The sequence below is a fragment of the Odontesthes bonariensis genome, chromosome 11 (assembly GCF_027942865.1).
Source record: "Odontesthes bonariensis isolate fOdoBon6 chromosome 11, fOdoBon6.hap1, whole genome shotgun sequence".
Taxonomy (NCBI): Eukaryota; Metazoa; Chordata; class Actinopteri; order Atheriniformes; family Atherinopsidae; genus Odontesthes; species Odontesthes bonariensis.
Genome location: NC_134516.1, coordinates 24,037,991 through 24,055,277, shown reverse-complemented (window position 1 = coordinate 24,055,277; position 17,287 = coordinate 24,037,991). Strand labels below are relative to the sequence as shown.

At 43.8% G+C, this 17,287-nt stretch overlaps 1 protein-coding gene across 1 annotated transcript in view; it reads left to right on the top strand.

Annotated features, from left to right (window-relative positions):
* LOC142391869 (prostaglandin F2 receptor negative regulator-like) overlaps positions 1 to 17,287 on the top strand; it is a 60,423-nt gene that overhangs the window by 26,108 nt on the left and 17,028 nt on the right. Inside the window, exons 6-11 of the mRNA XM_075478053.1 lie at positions 5,625 to 5,771; positions 5,891 to 6,051; positions 6,256 to 6,376; positions 6,812 to 7,031; positions 7,120 to 7,307; positions 12,631 to 12,738. Of these exons, the coding sequence (XP_075334168.1) occupies positions 5,625 to 5,771; positions 5,891 to 6,051; positions 6,256 to 6,376; positions 6,812 to 7,031; positions 7,120 to 7,307; positions 12,631 to 12,738 (945 nt within the window). The remainder of the gene's footprint in view (positions 1 to 5,624; positions 5,772 to 5,890; positions 6,052 to 6,255; positions 6,377 to 6,811; positions 7,032 to 7,119; positions 7,308 to 12,630; positions 12,739 to 17,287) is intronic.

The window sequence follows — 17,287 nt, the reverse complement described above, 5'->3', positions numbered from 1 at the left end:
AAACTATTGTTGAGAAGGCAAAAGAATAGAAATTATAAATCCCAGTGATTCTTTCACTTCTGTGGTGAAGGTTTCAGAGGTCTTGGAGTCATTTTTCTTGACTTATTGAGACAGCAGCAAACATGTTTTTCTCCAGCTGTCTGTGCTGGTGTAATAGGGTGAAAAACAGACAGGTGGCTACTTGTTTCCTGTGTGGCGCAGCAGTTTGCTTTCAATCAGCCGGTGAGCAGAAAGTATTTGATCGCAGCCTCTGCTGGAGAAGGCGGCCTGACACTCAACTTCGGCTTGTAATCTTCACACTGGAAAAAATGCCCCTCCAAAAATAAGTAAGAAAAACAACAAGTACAAGACGTTTTTGCTTGAAATAAGCAAAAAAATCTGCCAATGGAACTAGTGAAAATCGGCTTGTCAAGATTTCTTGAAATAAGATGTGATATTTAGGACTTTTGAGATAAAAACTGATCTTGAAATTAGCTTAAAAACCTCTTCAAATGTCAAAAAAAGCTTGTTTCAAATGATATGTGACTCAAAACAATTTGTTTTCAAGACTTTTTCATTCAACAAGATATTCCAGATGTATCGTCTTCAAACAAGTCCCTTTAACTGGCTGAAATGGTACTTGTTAGGCAGTTGTGTCTTATATTAAGTGTAATGAGATATTTTGACAAGAAATGAGACAAATATACTTGGTAAGACTTTGATTTTTTTTTTCCAGTGCACATGTGGTTTTCACTGGACCGTTCACAAAAATTAGAAAATGGCACACGGCGTCTGCTGTGACCGATAAGCTGTTATAGTTTTCAGGCCTGTTCCCAATCGCACCCTGCTGAAATTCAATGGATGTTTTGGCTTCGTGATCTCTGAATGAGGACCAGCGTTTTCATGTCAGTCCGTCGTGGTTGAGAGCAGAAGTCTGAGCAGCTGGAAGCACTTGATCTTTTAGACTACCGCACAATGAGGACCTCAGTGTTATGGGCGAACCTCCACACCGAGGGAGGGGGGAGGGTAGGTCATTGGAAGTGATTTGGGGTCTGAGGGAGGTCGCAGCCCCTCTTCATCAAAGTCCCAGCATAACTGACGAGACGCACAGACCGCCTGAGGGGAGGATGCCCACCAGTTGACATGCCAGAGCCAAATGGAGCCAATAGCCCCATTTCCATAGAACTGTCAAGTCAATCTGAGGGAAACCTTTGAAATGTTGCAAAGAGGAAAATGCTAAATAGGTACGATACTTTATAGCAAGCGAATAAACAAGGCTTTTTCCAAAAAAAAAAGAAGAGTTTTCTGAATGTATGTGTGTTTATAAGCAGATTTTCGCAAACGCACGTCCTATGTGATGTCAGTAATGTATCACTCAAGAAGACGAGCTAAATCCACAGCTAATCTAATTAGCTTTGGCTATCAAAACAATAGATGATTTAGTAGGCTGTCAGCCATGGCGTGCTTGCTGCCAGCTTAAGCCTGCTAATACCTGGCCAAGGGGAGTGTGTTGTCCATTGGGCAACCAGCTTTGACATGCTAGTCTTTAGCGTTGCCATGCTTATTCCCAACCAGTCCAGTAGCTCCTATAGATGTATAAGTTACTGCCCTTGTTGAATAAACTGTCTCTTTCTCATGTCAAAGTTGATTTGCATTCAGACAGCTGGAGTGCAGATCAGGGAGTCGTGGTTGGGTTTCTCTCAAAGAAAGCACTCTTGTTTGGCCATTACTTATTTCTTTCTGCTGCTAATGTCAGTACATTTCTGAAGCTCGTGTGGCTCTTCTAACTCCTGCAACATTAAGTCCATACAGTCTGGGACCCTTGCTGGTGGTTCCGTTGAGGGCCGTCATTGTGGCTCAAATAACTCCTTCACACATTTGATGGCTTATCGTGTGAAAACATCCCACAGCAGTTCAGAACGCTACAGAAGAGGATTTCAAAAATCTAGAACTGGATCGAAGTAGCAGTTTTCATTTTGGCTGTAGAAATTCACCTGTTCACTTTAGAAAGCAGTCCAACCGCAGTGTGTGTGCAGCGTGTGTTTCCCTTGAAACGTCCTTGTTTTGGCTGTAATCTGTGATGTTGAAAGAACATCCCGCCTCAGTGAGTGTCGGACCGTGCTTCCCCCACGTCCTTGGAGACACGCTGCGTGTTGACGGAACCGGGGAACAGCTCGACCGGCTTATACATATCTGGTGTTACAATCTCACACACGCGCCTGCACACCGCCGTGAAACCAGAGCGTCTCACGTGCCCTCTGGTTGTTTTTGGCTGAATGCGCTTCTCATGGTCCATGTAAACGCGGATTCTGTCACGGTTGAGTGTTAAACTCGCTGTCCAGCTCAACGGCAGCGTCAGTGCTGAGCTTGGAGGTTTCCCGAGCTCCTTTTCTTCATGCCGATAGCGGTGTTATTATCATGGCATGCAGCCCACCTGTAAATGAGCCGAAGCAGAAAATACCAAGCAAATGCATTCCAGTGGAAGTCTGGCGTCACGCCTTTTGAGCCAGCATTGAAACACTTACTGCTGAGTGCTGCTTTTCTACCCATTTATTTATCCGATCTGTTTAGCGTGAGTGTGAACGCTGGGTGTTCTGATTTGTGGGGCAAAAAGCAACGGTGGACCCCAGTTAATAACCCTCCTTTGCATTCATTTTCCCTTGTGTTTCAAAGTCTGTGATGTTGAATATTTCATCTAAATATTGACCAAATCACCCTTATAAAATGCTGACATTCTGAGCATTTTAGCAAACATAATTAGGAGTTATGTTCCTGGCCACCGGATGAATCGAAATCCAATCTTCGTTCCCGTTGTAGCTCAGATTTTTGTTTCCTACATTCTGCTTGAGGTAATGTGAGTTTCTTCATGTGACAATGTTCCACTATAGTCCCATTTATTTATGTCACGGCTTTAAATGTAGGCAAGGGTTGACTGAAAGTTCCTTCTAACCACATGGCAGCTACCATCTTTTCCGTATTGGTAATCCAGTTAATTAATTTATTCAAATGATTTGTGGGGAAAATGATGGCAAATTTAGAACCAGGTTCCTCAAATGTTTGTATTTTAAAAAATAAAAAAAATAAAAATAAAAAAAAAAGCCTCGTGCCTTGCGGGAGCTTACAAGTTTGTCCGATCAAGAAATACTTGGCATATAAATGCGCTGTGGAAATGACTTCTTGGTCTCAGTCTCTTTTTTCTGCTCATGTTGGCATAAAAATAACAATAACACAATACAGTCTGAGACAACCACATAGTCGCAACAGCCTAAACTAACGAGTGGATTCTCAGCACAAACACATGGAGTGTGATGAAAGCGGTTTGTTGTTTTGTTGACACTGACCTATTTTCCTCCCTCCGCCTCCCCCAACATCGCACTAATGGAGCCGTTTCGTCTTTGTTAAGCTGGTTTTACACAGTTTTGCGTCTGCTATACGCTACCGAGTGTAGGACATCACGAGTGGAGCAGTTCAGGCTGCCAGTCAGACTCAGCTGTGAGGACATGACATGAGGTCATCATCGCCTCCAATATGAAATCTGCTTTCCTCCGTGCAGCAGCAGTCTGCAGGGCGTTGGTGTAATGTTGGCTTTCAGAGGAACATATTTGCTCTTACCTTCCATATTTGTGGGATTGCCGTTTTTTATAGTTGGGCGTCTGTGGTTAGTTTTGTCTGTTAAAGTGTGAAATTAAAGGTGAAACTGTTTTAAACCGACTGTTTTATCCTGACTGTTTTATCCTGACTGTTTTAACCCGCCTGTTTCAACCCGACTGTTTTATATACTTTAAACAATATACTGTTTTTTTTCTATCTTTTTCTCATGATAAAAGGTTTTAGAAATAATTGGGAAAAGCACAATAGTCGGATTTGTGTGGGATTTTAGCACAAAATGTTGGCGAAAACACGTTTTTTTTTTTTTTTTCAAACCTGGCAGTGTTAGATTCGATTCTTTCTATGGCAGCTCAAGAACAAGCTGGAGGAATCTCAAGTAAAATAAAGTGTTTATTGGAAGTCACATGTCAAAGCGTATCAGCGCTGGGCTCAGTGGAACAGAGCTCCCGCAGGAAATCCGTCAGACTGAGCCTCGATTTCCGGTTATCATTTGCATTTATAGCCTCAGAGGTTGGACTCACACTCGACCGAGTATGATTGGACATGAGTAGGTTCAACATGCTTCGTCATATTCACTGGATCAGCCAAACAATGTGTGTGTGTGAATCTGCCCTTGCTTTCCCAATTGTTTTGTCTTTCTACTCCTGGATCACTTTAGGTCATCATGGAAAAGTACTGAGACTATTTCATTTATAATGTCTAAGAACAAAGCCAATTTTTACAGCAGCATGTGACTCCTGCAGCAGTGATGAGTGGTCGTGTAGTTCAACGAAATAAGCCAGCGTCTTGCTGTGTGTGTGTGTGTGTGTGTGTGAGAGAGAGAGAGAGAGGGGCGCGTGGCTAATTGGCTGAGAAGCTTTACACATCCTCATTGATCAAAGTGTGTGTCTGTGGTTCACAGCAGATGGTGACAGTGCATGAGTCAAGAGTGTGTGTGTGTGTGTGACGTCCAACTGACATCATGCATGTCTCTGCCTTTGCCAAACACACGCAGACACACGTATGTATTCGTATTTATAGAATTTTGCTTTGTGTGCTGATGTGACAAAGCTGTTTTGTGTCGTTCACAACGTAAGTGTTGTCACATACATTTTTCTGTATATTTATCTGTGTGTGTGTGTGTGTGTGTGTGTGTGTGTGTGTTTTCTGCTCATTGGCGTGTAAAGTTGCAATCTGGGTGTTTGGCTGAGAGGACCTGCCTCACCACCTACACACACACGCTATTAGCACTGTGACACACACCTCATCTCATACAGTTAATGGTGTTATTTCAGGTCTATTCCTGTCCTCCGTCCAACCCGGCTTAAACCTGAAACCAATAAAAGAGTAGGAAAAAATGAGGATTCACTTTGCTCTTGTCTGATGTTGGACAGTGGTAACGTAACAAAAAGCTGGCCCGAGTGATGAAAGTGAAAGCACGCTGAGATGGGAATCGCTTTTCTGGAATCGACGCATGTTGGAGTCTTATCATCGGGGGGAACTAATTCCCTGCGTGAGGCTAGTTTTGATTTCAGCCAAACTGACTACAGGGCTGGATATTCAACATGTAGACGCACGTTTGTTATACGACCAAATATATGTGGACACACAGACGTTAACGTTCATGGTCCGATGACAGTTGAGCGTGGGGTTCTATAAACATGCTGGAGGCAGATCACATTGAAGGAATAATGTGAGACTGACCTTATCATGGATACAATTGTTGAATTGGCTGTACAAAAATTTTGAAATTCAAAACTAAGACTTTTTTTACAGCTAAAGGTTATATATTTACAGATGGATGAACCAGTGTTGTTGCACATAGCCAACGAGTCTTTAGGCACTTTATTACTGGCAACCTAATCCAAATGGAATTGGCGTTCATTTCTTCATAGACTGTAGTCTACATCTTATTAACTGCGAGGCTGTGTCATCTCTCCGTCCTTTTTTTATTGACATCTTTTAAAGTTCCGAAAGGACTGACTGACTTTGCAAAACCGCTAAAAACCAAAAAGAAATGCTCAATTTTTCTATTTTCCTTCTCATTCGCTTCACAGAGCCGAACTTCACGGTGACCCTCGAAGCCGCCCTGGTCCCCCAGATGTCAGCAGAACCCACCGAGCTGGCTTGTCACGTGACCAACATCGTCCAGTTGCCTCTGGGAGGCCGGCTGGGTGTCAGCTGGAAGCACGTCGCACTTCCTGGTACTTTAGACTTCTTTCAAAGATGATATTTTCTTTTCTTTCTTTTTTAAATCTTCAAGACTATAAAGCACCACAATACAACCTCCACGCGTACTCAGATTTTACAATTTCACCTGTAGGCATTGGGGGCGATCCTCAGACCTCGCATCCCATTGGCTCCTTGGACGGCAACGGCAACCTGTTGCTGGAATCGATGTATGCCGACAGGCTGAGGAGCGGCGCGCTGTCTCTGAGCAGAGTCCAGCCCAGCACATTCAAACTGCGATTTCTCCGCACGCAGGTAGGAAAACGGAGCCACGGACACAGCCACAGACGGAAAAGTGTTTGAGATTTTGTCTTCTTTTTTTTTATTTTATTTATTTTTTTTAATGCTTCTTATTAGAGATGGCGGGCTGAGGTTTGGGTGAATGTGGGTAAACTGATGCAGATTGCAGACAGAAAATGGAAATCAAGTCTCGAACGATGAGTGTTTTTCCTTCTGCAGGAGGTGGACATGGGCCAGTATGTGTGCACAGTCTCCTCTTGGAGTGTCAGCAGCAAGGGAGACATGATGAAGACCTCTGAGGTCCAAAGCTCTGCGCTGACTGTACGATGGGACACCAAACGTAAGGAAGCTCCATTCATCTGGTGGATCTTTGTTTGACTGCCATTACTTCAGGTTGTTGAGTTTTTTTGACTCATTGATGAGTCTTAACACTCTGCCAGCCAGCCATAGTATCCCTGCTGGTTTATGAGTTTTAAGCATCAGCTCTGATGGGTAGATATCATTTCCAGACTTGACAGAAAAATCCAACAAGAGAGCACTTGTTGTCTCCACTTTTCACTCACAATGCATGCATACATTTACTTCCACTCTATCTTGACCTCACTGACCTCAGTTTAGCTAATTAGGCCATGATGTCACAGCATTGTTGTGTGAGTGTGTGTGAGCCTGCTTTGAATCAGACAGAGCTCATCACTTATCACATCCCGTGGGCCTTTTGTGGGGGATTTTCCCCTCCGCTGTACTGACTGATCGGAAAATCTGCTCGCGTTTCCAGGTCCGACTCTGAACGTTGTGGCCAAGCGCGTCCGTGAAGCCTCAGTGGGCGGGGCCACCTTTGAAATGAGCTGCACCGTGATCAAGGAGAACCTCGGTGAGGCGGGCTACTCGGTGCTCATCCAATCGCAGGAAAGCTTGGAAAGCAAAGTGAGGACCATCATGACTCTGAGTCCTGACAACGTGGTGCAGCACGGAGGAGCCACGGACCCCAACAGGAGGTACGCGCCTGGTTTCACACACACACACATAAACACATTTGATATGTCTGCGTTTGATTTTGAAACCTTTCTCCGCCCGTTCCCTCAGGGATAATCTGGTTCTGACCAAGTCGGGCCCGGAAGAGTTCCGGTTCCGCCTGGCGGGCGTCCAGCTGTCGGACAGAGGTTACTACTGGTGCGACATCACCGCGTGGACAAAACAGCAGCCGGGACAGACTTGGACCAAAGCCACCAGCTCCGAGTCGAATAAGGTCCAGATCAAATTTGAAGAAAACGGTGAGTCCAGGTTTGGTTTGGTGCTCTCAGTTTAGCACTCGTGAGCTGGAGTCGAGATGTTTTCGGTCTCTTTTATCCTTCCACTTCACTTTTCTGCTGTTCCAGTATTTGTTTTGGAAGACACACTCGGCTCGTTTAATGAAATGAAACGGAATCCTTGATGCTGCGGAAATATTTCCCAACATTGTAGTTTAACTTCATCAATAATGTACGGACGTTGTCGAATCTTTCAATCACTTATTCGCTTTCATAACGGTCTGATGAAATACTAGTAGAAGACCTTGTCTTTATCTTTGAAATCCTGAAGTGACTGCCTACATGTTAACAGAAGTATGTCAGCAGCTCTGTTCTGAACATTTCCAGTCACATAATAAACATGCATCCTCCACCCACTCAGCTGTAATAATGAACAAACACCAAGTCCCTGATAATATGCAAAAAGTAAGGATGCACATACACCTCAAGCCCTTGGACGCCCACCACTGCCACTGGCCTACTTAACTTTCTTTGATCTGACTGGGAAGTGGAAGACGAAGAAGAGGGAAATGGCAAGGAGGAAGAGGGAGAGAGGGACATTGTGAAAAGGACTGAGGAGGAGGAGGAAATAGGGAAAGAGAGGGAGCAATGTGGGGAGCGTTGAAGGGAGGACATCCACGAAGGAGTAATTGAAAGATCACGTGACGGAGAACGGCAAAATGAGAAAAGGTGGAGGGTAATGAGGAAGAAGTGATGCACAGAAGAGATATTAAGAAGCGGGTGAGGAGAACGAACTGGAAAGATTGTAATTAAAGAGGTAAAGAAAGGAAAATGAGAAGAGGAGTTTTCAATTTTAAGGCCATGTTTTAGAATTATTATTATTGGCTTTCCACAAATAGATCTGTAATACTATAATTTAGACAATATTTAACCACAATATGCAGCACTAATGTATATTTTGCAAATGAAGTTTGGATTGAAACTCAACCTGTTGACTTGACTCGCGTTTCTTTGCCGTCTTGTTGAGCCAGACTCACTTGTTTTCTGGTTGAGTTTATCCTAACTCGGCATATAGTCTTCCGTGTCCACATAGGTGAGAAGTGCATGTACCGGCACCTCTGACATTATTGTTTGCCAGAAAGTACTTCCCAAAGGACACTCTCTGCGCGAATCCTCAGACCAGTGCTTGATCTTGTAGTCTATAAGAAAATCATCTGAATCTGCACCGAAATGTACGAGTCCTCTACTCCAGTAAGAGTCGTGGGATTGGGTGTGACGGGTTTTGAATAATCTTGCTGGCAGACGGCACTGAAATCATACCATGGCTTCGGTTTTCTCCTTGATTTAGGAATAAAGTGACAGTCCAAGATGGGTTAGTTGACCTGAGACACGAGTCACTATGTGGACAAAACAAGAACGACAACAATCGCTGGCCTAATATTCTCCCCTTAACCTTATGTGTCCAGCAGGGATGTAACATTCGTCAGGTTTCCGTTGACTGGAAAAGGAAGTTTTGACGCAATCCTTTGAAAGGCCACAAAGAAGAAAACGTCCTTGGAGGACTTTTTTTGCCGATCAAGTCTTTTTCAAAGAAGGCGTAAAAGTTTATTTTTGTTTTTATTAATACTTTTCATCTATTCTCGTCCACATCGTTGAAATGCGAATCAGAAACGACTATAGAAACCCAACTAATGTCCCAAATAAATGACTCGGATCTTTCAGATCTCGACTTTTGAGCCGCTTTTTCTTGAAACTGCAGGAATGATCAGTCACACCACAACACAGGACTGCGGACATTTGTGTGGTGCATCCGGTCTCGCTTTCAGAACCATCGCGCCTCTAGTGATTGCACTTTTTTTTTTGCTAGAAAGCAGGAGTCCATGTTTTGAATGGTCTTAACAGGTTTGGTGGAGGCAAAGACGCTTTAAGACATTAAGAACAAAGAGATGGTGCATAAAGAAGAAAACTGTGGAAGATGAGAAGATGAATGGAGTGTCTTTCTCTGAGGAAGACGGAAGCCCTTAAGCATCACATTGCCTTTCCATCAGTCACTGTTTTGTCCTCCTGTCTTTGCCATCCTTTCTCTCTCACCCTCACCATCTCCCTCATCCTCCCTCCATCTCTCTGGGACATCTTCAAAGTTAAGGCCTTTGGCCAATCAGCCAGTTGCTAAGATCTGCACTGGGGCTTTCACATTTTTTTCTCTGCTCACTTAAATGTGTGTGGAATCTTTCAAGTGTTCAAGTGTGTTTTTTTTTTGAGAGTTGACCATGCAAAGAGCCCCCCCCCACGCACACACACAAACACACCCACATGAACAGCGTGAGCTTCAAGCTGAGCAATTTTCACGAGCCCCTCGTACTTGCCTTCAGGGGCCCGAGGCTCTCAGTGGTCCGTGCGTGCGTTTGTGTATGCGCTTCTAGTGAATACTCAAACTGGCAAATCTCCTAATCTTCCAGCTGTATCTTTTGAATGTTTCAGACGTGTTGGGGCATTTCTGACTTTGCAGGGATCTTCTGCGAGGACATATGTGGAAATGCAAAGTCTCACCAGCACATTTCCTTTTGAATAATTCAGCGTTTCAGTGATTTTTGCAGTAGGTTGGCAACACGAAAATGGAGAGGCCACAGGAAAAACATGTCATCTGTCAGACCAATATGGATACAAGTCAGCGTCTTCCTCTTAGACTTTTCCCTATATTGTCTCTCGACCATCCTTGTAGGTTATTCTAATTCTCATCTCCAACTTCAGAGGCAAACTCTCCCTTGAAAGACTTGAGATCAATCGGAAGATCTTCTAAAGGCCTTCTGAGGGGTTCTCGAATGCTTCTGTTAGATTGATTTGCTCACCAGTGCCAAGACTAAAATAGAACGCTCTTTAGCTGCGTAAATATCATGTGGAGTGATGAAGTGCATGTATTTTAAACCACATATGTCAGCATAGGGTAACAGCGCTTTGGAAGTAAACCTGTCAGAACATATTAAATGCAAACGGGAGTTTGCTTGACAGTCTTGACGCACTGAAAGCCTTCATAACCATGACTGCATCTTCTCATTCTCATTTTATCGCTCTTTTGAAGCAACTTGGTCTCATGAATTTATACATTAGAGTTCTTCTTCTTCACTGGTTTGCTGGTCCAAGGACGGCAGTTGGTTCCATCTGTCTGTCCGCCTATCCATCTGTCTTCAACGCTCGAGTCCAGGGCGAGTTACTATGAGGCTGATCATGACCAGCGAGACTTTGCAAGTCATCTCCAGTCCAAAGCTCGGCCAGAAACATCAAAAGATAACAAAAAAATAAAAAATAATAGGAAAGGAGACTACATTGCTGGAGAAATTTAATTAGATTTAACTAAATTAGGAATAAACATACTTCATTACCACAGCCATGTTGGAGAAGCTGTGGAGATGTAAATGTGAACCATTCACTTGTGATCTGGCTCTGTCCTAAAATCTCAAAATTCTGGGAAGAAGTTCATTTGGTTATGTGCAGAATTTTGGATTATGATGTATCCAAGTCTTGTACATTATTATATCTTGGTGTTATTACGGAAAATGTTGTGTTGAAAGATGATGGATACATATTGAAAATTATGTTAGTAGCCTGTAGAAAGGCAATTACAAGAAAATGGTACAAGACAGACCCACCATCCCAGGAAGATTGGTTTAAAGTTATGGACGAAATACATATAACTGACTTATAAAATAAGGACTCAAGAAGATCAATACTGCCGGAAGTGGGAGAAATGGACTGAATACATAAAATGACAGGACAAGGACAATCACATTGCCGTCGAAAATTGATCAAACCGTAGAAACATGGTGATCCAACATGTTCTTTTTCACTTTTTTGTTTTTTATTTGTTTCCCCCCACTCCCCTTCCCCTTGCATAATGTTATACACTGCTAAAGTAAAACAATAAAAAGAAAGTATCAAAAAATAAATAAATAATAATAGGAAAAGCACAAGGTGTAAATTTATAAGATTAGTGCTTCAGGCTCAGTTTGGTATCATTATTGGTGTTATGGAGTTTAAGATTGTTTTTATTGTTGAAGACAAACGAGGTAGTTGAAGGTCCTGTTTAAATGATTTTCTTAGATTTTAAATGGATCTGAAGTAGAATGGGGCATTTGGAGGGAACTGCTGGATAAAGCATCTTCACACCTGGCTACTATGTGCCTGTAACTCAGTCCTACGCAAGTGACCAAATTCAATAATCAGAAGGAGAACAGAATGCAGAGCTGTTGTTGCTGGTGATGCTTTTTGTGATGGGCTGCTCCAAATATATTAACGGATAAGATATAACGCCTGATTGTCTTCAGGGATGGGTTAGAGCCAGTTTAAAGTATGTTCGAGCCAAGAACTGGTTTGGTCCGCCACAGCCAGTGAGCTACAACAGGTGCCTGTGCTTTGGTGGTCAAAACAGAAATGACTGGTTCTAAGTTGGTCTCTGGAACCAAACCGGCACTCGGAGGAAAATTCCTCTCATTCATCCTGTCTAAAGCAAAGTTTTTGGACTGATGTTTTGATGCTTGATGAAACCACTTCAGTTTGATTAGTGCACAGATTTTTGACGCCCGACCAAAAGGCCCGATAAGGGAGGGGGAAAAAAGCACGAGAACAGATGGAACATGAACCGAAGTCTCCTTACCTTCCACCCCCCGAGGCAGAGTTTGTTTTCCAAAGTGAAGTAAACTAGAAAGACAAGTGTGATCCCATGACACCGACGGAAAAGAACAAGCTCACGGAGACAGAAGCACTTCACAACATAACAGCCTTTATTGTGACACCGATATTATGTGCACTTTTCTGCACTCACTCGACACATGCCATGCAAAAGGGAACCTTTATTTCATAGATCACATTTCATCAGAAGCTAAGTGGAGCCTGTGCAGGGCCTGAAGCTAAAGTCAATAAAAACAGCCCAAACTCAACCTGAGCAAAAGCTGAAATTTAGGGCATCTGTAAGAATCTGCTCATAAATGGTTATAGGTCTGATTAGTTTGCATAATGTTAGCTTTGTAGCACAGGCCTGCTTTTAAAAAATCAATCGTGGGGGTGTGTTAAAAAAAAAAAATGTTCAGTTCTCACTGCCGTTTTCTTCATGTTGATTTCCGAATATCTGAGAGATCACCGCCTGCTACTTTAAAGCAGTGTTTACTCTCTGAAATCTGCTGTGTCCCTCGGGGACATGAGTGCTGAATAACGGTATATGTTTGGTGTAAAAGCGGTCTGCCTTTAAATGAATCTTTTTGATCTCCGTTTAATTCCTCTCATGTGTGCCGTCTGTCCGTCGTCAAGTGATTTTTGAATAAAGCTCATGAAAGCCGATGTGCTGGTGTTGCAGGCCCGTCCTTCAACATCGCCGTCCACTCGGACGCCAGCAGTGTGTATCCGTGGGAGACGGCCAAGATGGAGTGTTTGCTCAGCGTGTCTGGATCCTCACCAAAGACCGGTACAGTACTCGCACACCACACGCACACACGTAGACCTTTCCTCACGTACACTCGCCGTTTCTGTGTCCCTCTTTTTTTCCCGTTTTGGGAGTTTTCACGGACGTGTGGAGGAAAGCTGCTGCGTCTCACACCTGCACACACAGTCGATACTCAGCGGAACATTACATACGAGTGACGGGGCTTGAACAATTGAAACGATTTCACACGTGAACTAGATTCTTGCCTCATTCTTGTCACCGCTAACGCATACAAAAAGCTCCATATACAGGTTTCTCTTTTTGCTGCAGGTGTTCATAAACGTATCTAAACTATTTCCTTTCGCACCCTGCTTGTGGTTATTGTTACTGAATAGTTTTTAAATCGTAAGTCAGAGACTGCGGATTAACGGCGGGGAAGACCTGTGGTGCATCAGAGGACAGTTTTAGTTTGCTTATCCCTGGGACGTCCTCCATCTCCGGTCAAGGACTCGACCGTTTACCGTTAGATCATTTGGACCTAGTCTTGTATTTTTGTAAGCGGAACTCCATTTCCCCTTTGTTTTTTGCGTGTGCACCTGTGTTTTCCAGCCCCGGCATGAGCACACATTCCCTCACAGCAGAGGGGACTGTGCAGGGGGCGCTGGGTCGGTGGCTGTGGAGTGTGGGCTCGCAGACAGCTGCACCGTGGGAAGAAAGTTCCAGTCGGACATGTATTTGTTCACTGCGAGAGGAAGTGCACGAGGAGCTATTCATCTATTTTTGTTGACCCCTGAGCTCTGCTACAGGCAGCTTTAACTTCAGTCTTTTAGGAGTAAATATTGTCCTTACCCATCAAGTGAATGTTTAGGAGCTGTTTCTCAGGGCTCAGCTGGAAACACTATAAGTCTTAATTATCTCGCTCCCTGGTTCCTTTTTTTCTTCATGTCTTTCCATCGAATTTGCATTGCTCGTCAGTATTCTAATATCCCTGATGTTCCCTCTATCCTCATCTTAAGGACAAAATGTTGGCTCGAAAGACAAAAACGTAGCCTTTCCAATGCAAATGTGTTCCGACCTGCCTCTGGTTGTGTCTTTACACTTATCCCACATGCGCTTCGGTCAGATGTTTCATATCCAAGCGTAGAGTCCTTCCGTGGACCCACTCATGATGACTTTAAGTCCCTTTCGCACCAGCCATGAACCCCCCGGTGACTGTAACGCAGCTGGAAGTTTCCCCAAAAGAGGAGTAAATGGTAAACATGTTTGGACCGTTTACAGCTGCGGTTTGATAAAGACTGTATTTGCTCCTGTGGCGATTATTTATGGCAGCAGTACAGATGCTGTCAAATAAACATTATGAATGTTTATTATTTATGAAAATCATATTTATTAATGAAGGGATGATGTTGTGCACAGCAGCTACGTGTTATTTAGAGCCAGATTTTAGGGGCCGATACCATTTTCTTTCCCCAATATCAGTGTATTGAGCACTATGATCTAAGAGATGTATTGGAATAGGACTAAAGCATAGTTGGTTTACACAGAAAAATATTTGGCAGATTAGTTGGCAACTTGCTGTGAAGATGCAGTTTGACTCAGCTGTGAAACACGAGGCTTTGATTCACTCAGCTGAAACTATGACTCCCTCTGAATGTCGTCAGAGCTCTAAGCACCGAGGGGTGAACTGTTACTTCACCTACCAGTTTATTTGGTGTGATCCTTGAAAGTTTGGGCTGTAAATACTCGTATGGCCAGACTAGAGCACGTTTTACTCTTCAGGTTGTTTTTAAAAGAACGCTGAACTCACTGGCTTGAATTAAATGAGTTCTGCAGGTCACACAAGCTAAACACGAGGTTATGGGGCCAGTTTTAGGAAACTGGTATCGAGTAGCATGTGTCAGCAAAGGTGTGGTGGGTTTTGGCTAAGCTGGGTAATAGCCCAACCTTGATTTCCTCAAGAGTTCTAACCCTTTATGTACACGCACACACACACACAAACACACGCACACACACACACGCATTTTTGCCGGGTGTAACGACACATTACACTGTAAAGAAGCACCTTTGTTCCCGAGTGTGCTTGTGATCACTTTATGCACTTCCTTCCAGTTGAGTTATATAAATTGTGTCACACTGTGCTCTAACTTGTGTGTGTGTGTGTGTGTGTGTCTGTGTGTGTGTGTGTGTGTGTTTGTGGGCTGAATGAACTGACATTCCTCAGAAATGGCTGAAAACAGCTCTCATGTCAGAGCTTGTCTTTACGACGGGCCGCGGTGAAACAAAATCACTAAATGTCCGTCATTGTTTGCCACAGCTCAGTCGGTTATTACTCTGCTGCTGATTCAGCCCTCCATTAGTGAAGCTAGACGCTATTCATAAAGGCAGGACTGGAATCATTTAGAAACGATAGTGTTGACATTGCATAATTGCGCTCCACCTGCAGGCTTATTATTGGAATTGCTCGGAACTGAGTCTCTCAAACATTTAACTCCACAGCCTCGGGCTTATTGCTATGTTTTTTGTGGCACTTTTGTCAAACATTGTCAAGCGCTTTGGGCTAACCATTGTGCGGCCGTAGATGTTATCGCCACCTACTGGCCCAGCATGATTTCTGCGTTCTCGTCTGGATATTTTCTTCAAACCGAGGGGAAGATGTTAGTTTCAGGGAATATCTGGAGCAGTGTCGTTGAGGCCTAAATCGGAATTGCTCGGAGACACTGGTGGGTAAAAAAAGGTTCTTCAGAGCCAGCAGCCAAGGGTTGGTGGGGAAAGCTGAGGGATGCCCCAATCACCGTGGGAGGCTGAGCCAATCCCGGGCGGGCAACTGCACAGCTGGTTCTTTGAAAGCACTTCGAATAGCCTTGTGTACGAATTGTGCTCTACAAATAAAATTGCCTTGCCTTCTGCGTTTGCAAAAGCTATGACAGAAGTTAGGGCAGAGAGAAAGAAGCAGGCGATGGGTCCTCAAACGGTTGTTGTTTCAGCAAAGCGGTGCTTTTCAGCATAAAGGCGGCCTCTCCTCTCTGGCTTCCGTTTTTTTTTATGGACATTTATCATAAAGTCTTACTTATGCCCAGTAGAATGGCATCGAAAGAAAAGGACGAGGCTTTTCTGCACATGCCCAGTACACATCAAATAACAATGCCCAAGAAAAATGTCTGGATAAGAGCTTTATGCCCTTCCTTCAGCGAGGACTTCCGCATCACGAGGAGCTCCCTGGACTCTCGTGCACTCACTGACGTGCATGGAAAAACAGCCCTGTAAGGCTTTCGTCTCGTAACTTGTTAATTTGCACTGAGCAGCTCCACACGCTGATACCCCCACACAGCAGCTGTGCTTCTCTTAAATCTGGTTTTGGGTGGGCGCCTGAAAGAGGATCAAACACCGGCCTTAAGACCATGTTCAGATTTGACTTGTAGTCGTTGCTGTTATGGCGTCAGCAGGGTTAAATGTGCACGAATGTGTCAGACCTGCAGCTTCTCGTTCGGACCATTTACGCTGCTCATTCAGTCATTAGAGTTTACTTTTGCTTGTCAGAAACGGGCCCATCTTCTGTGGTGTACTGTAATTGGAGCATTATTGTGGGTTAGTTTCAACATAAACTATGGAGGAGGAATTTTTTTTCAAATTGTTGATGCTGCTGAAACAGAAGCGCGTGTGTGTTTGGGTGCTATCTCTCTGACCCTGTGTCGTTTTGCGCTGATTACCCCAACGTGCCGCCGCATGCGGACGCACAGCATTCATTAGCGAGTGGAATGAGTGGCATGTTATTGCAGTCGTGGAAGCGGGGGCCCGTCAGACGCAGCGCACTAGAAATCGGTAGCGGGGAGATGACATCACCATTAGACATTTTTCTCTGTGTTCTGTTGCACTGACACTGTGACAGTTTCACAAGACTTTGTTTTTTTGTTTTTTTTTCTCTCCCCACTCTGAAATTCTTTTGTTTAAAAAGAAAAAAACAGAATAACACTCTGTTCCTACTGTGAAAAATAAAAAAATAAATAAATCAAGCTTTGTGCCTTTGACTCGTACAGTCTCCTCTCTGCCTCCAAAGAAGGCGGCGCATGTACAGGAGAGCAGGTAAACAAAGCAAATGTTCGATAGCCACAATTATCAGAGTTTTATCCTGATTCGCTGACAAATTGTGTGCATGGAATGAATTCCTCACTCTGTAATCACCAGCTGTGGCGTCAACTCGACATTTGTTGCATTCATAGAAAATACGAGCCTGCAGTATGTTACTGTAGACAAGTGCTTGCATGCTAAAAACCTGCAGGTATTTCCCAAGAAAGAGTCGGTCGTTTAGGTACTGCGGTAAGTCTGGCGTCTCAGTTCTCAGTTTTGAGCCCAGGTTGAGAGCAACCGCTTCTCCAAAAGTCTCCACGGTCGGCTTTTTTGACAGTGACGGCTGCAAAACTGTTTAGAACCGGAGAAATAAAACGCTTGTGGTTGGGTTATTGATTATCAGATTTGATCTCGACACGCTGTGTGGAGCTCTACGTCGCACAACAAAGTAAACGCCTGTCCCAGTATCCCAAGTTCATGACTAAATAAATATTTTGCGTTATAGATTTGATTAAAACTAGACTGG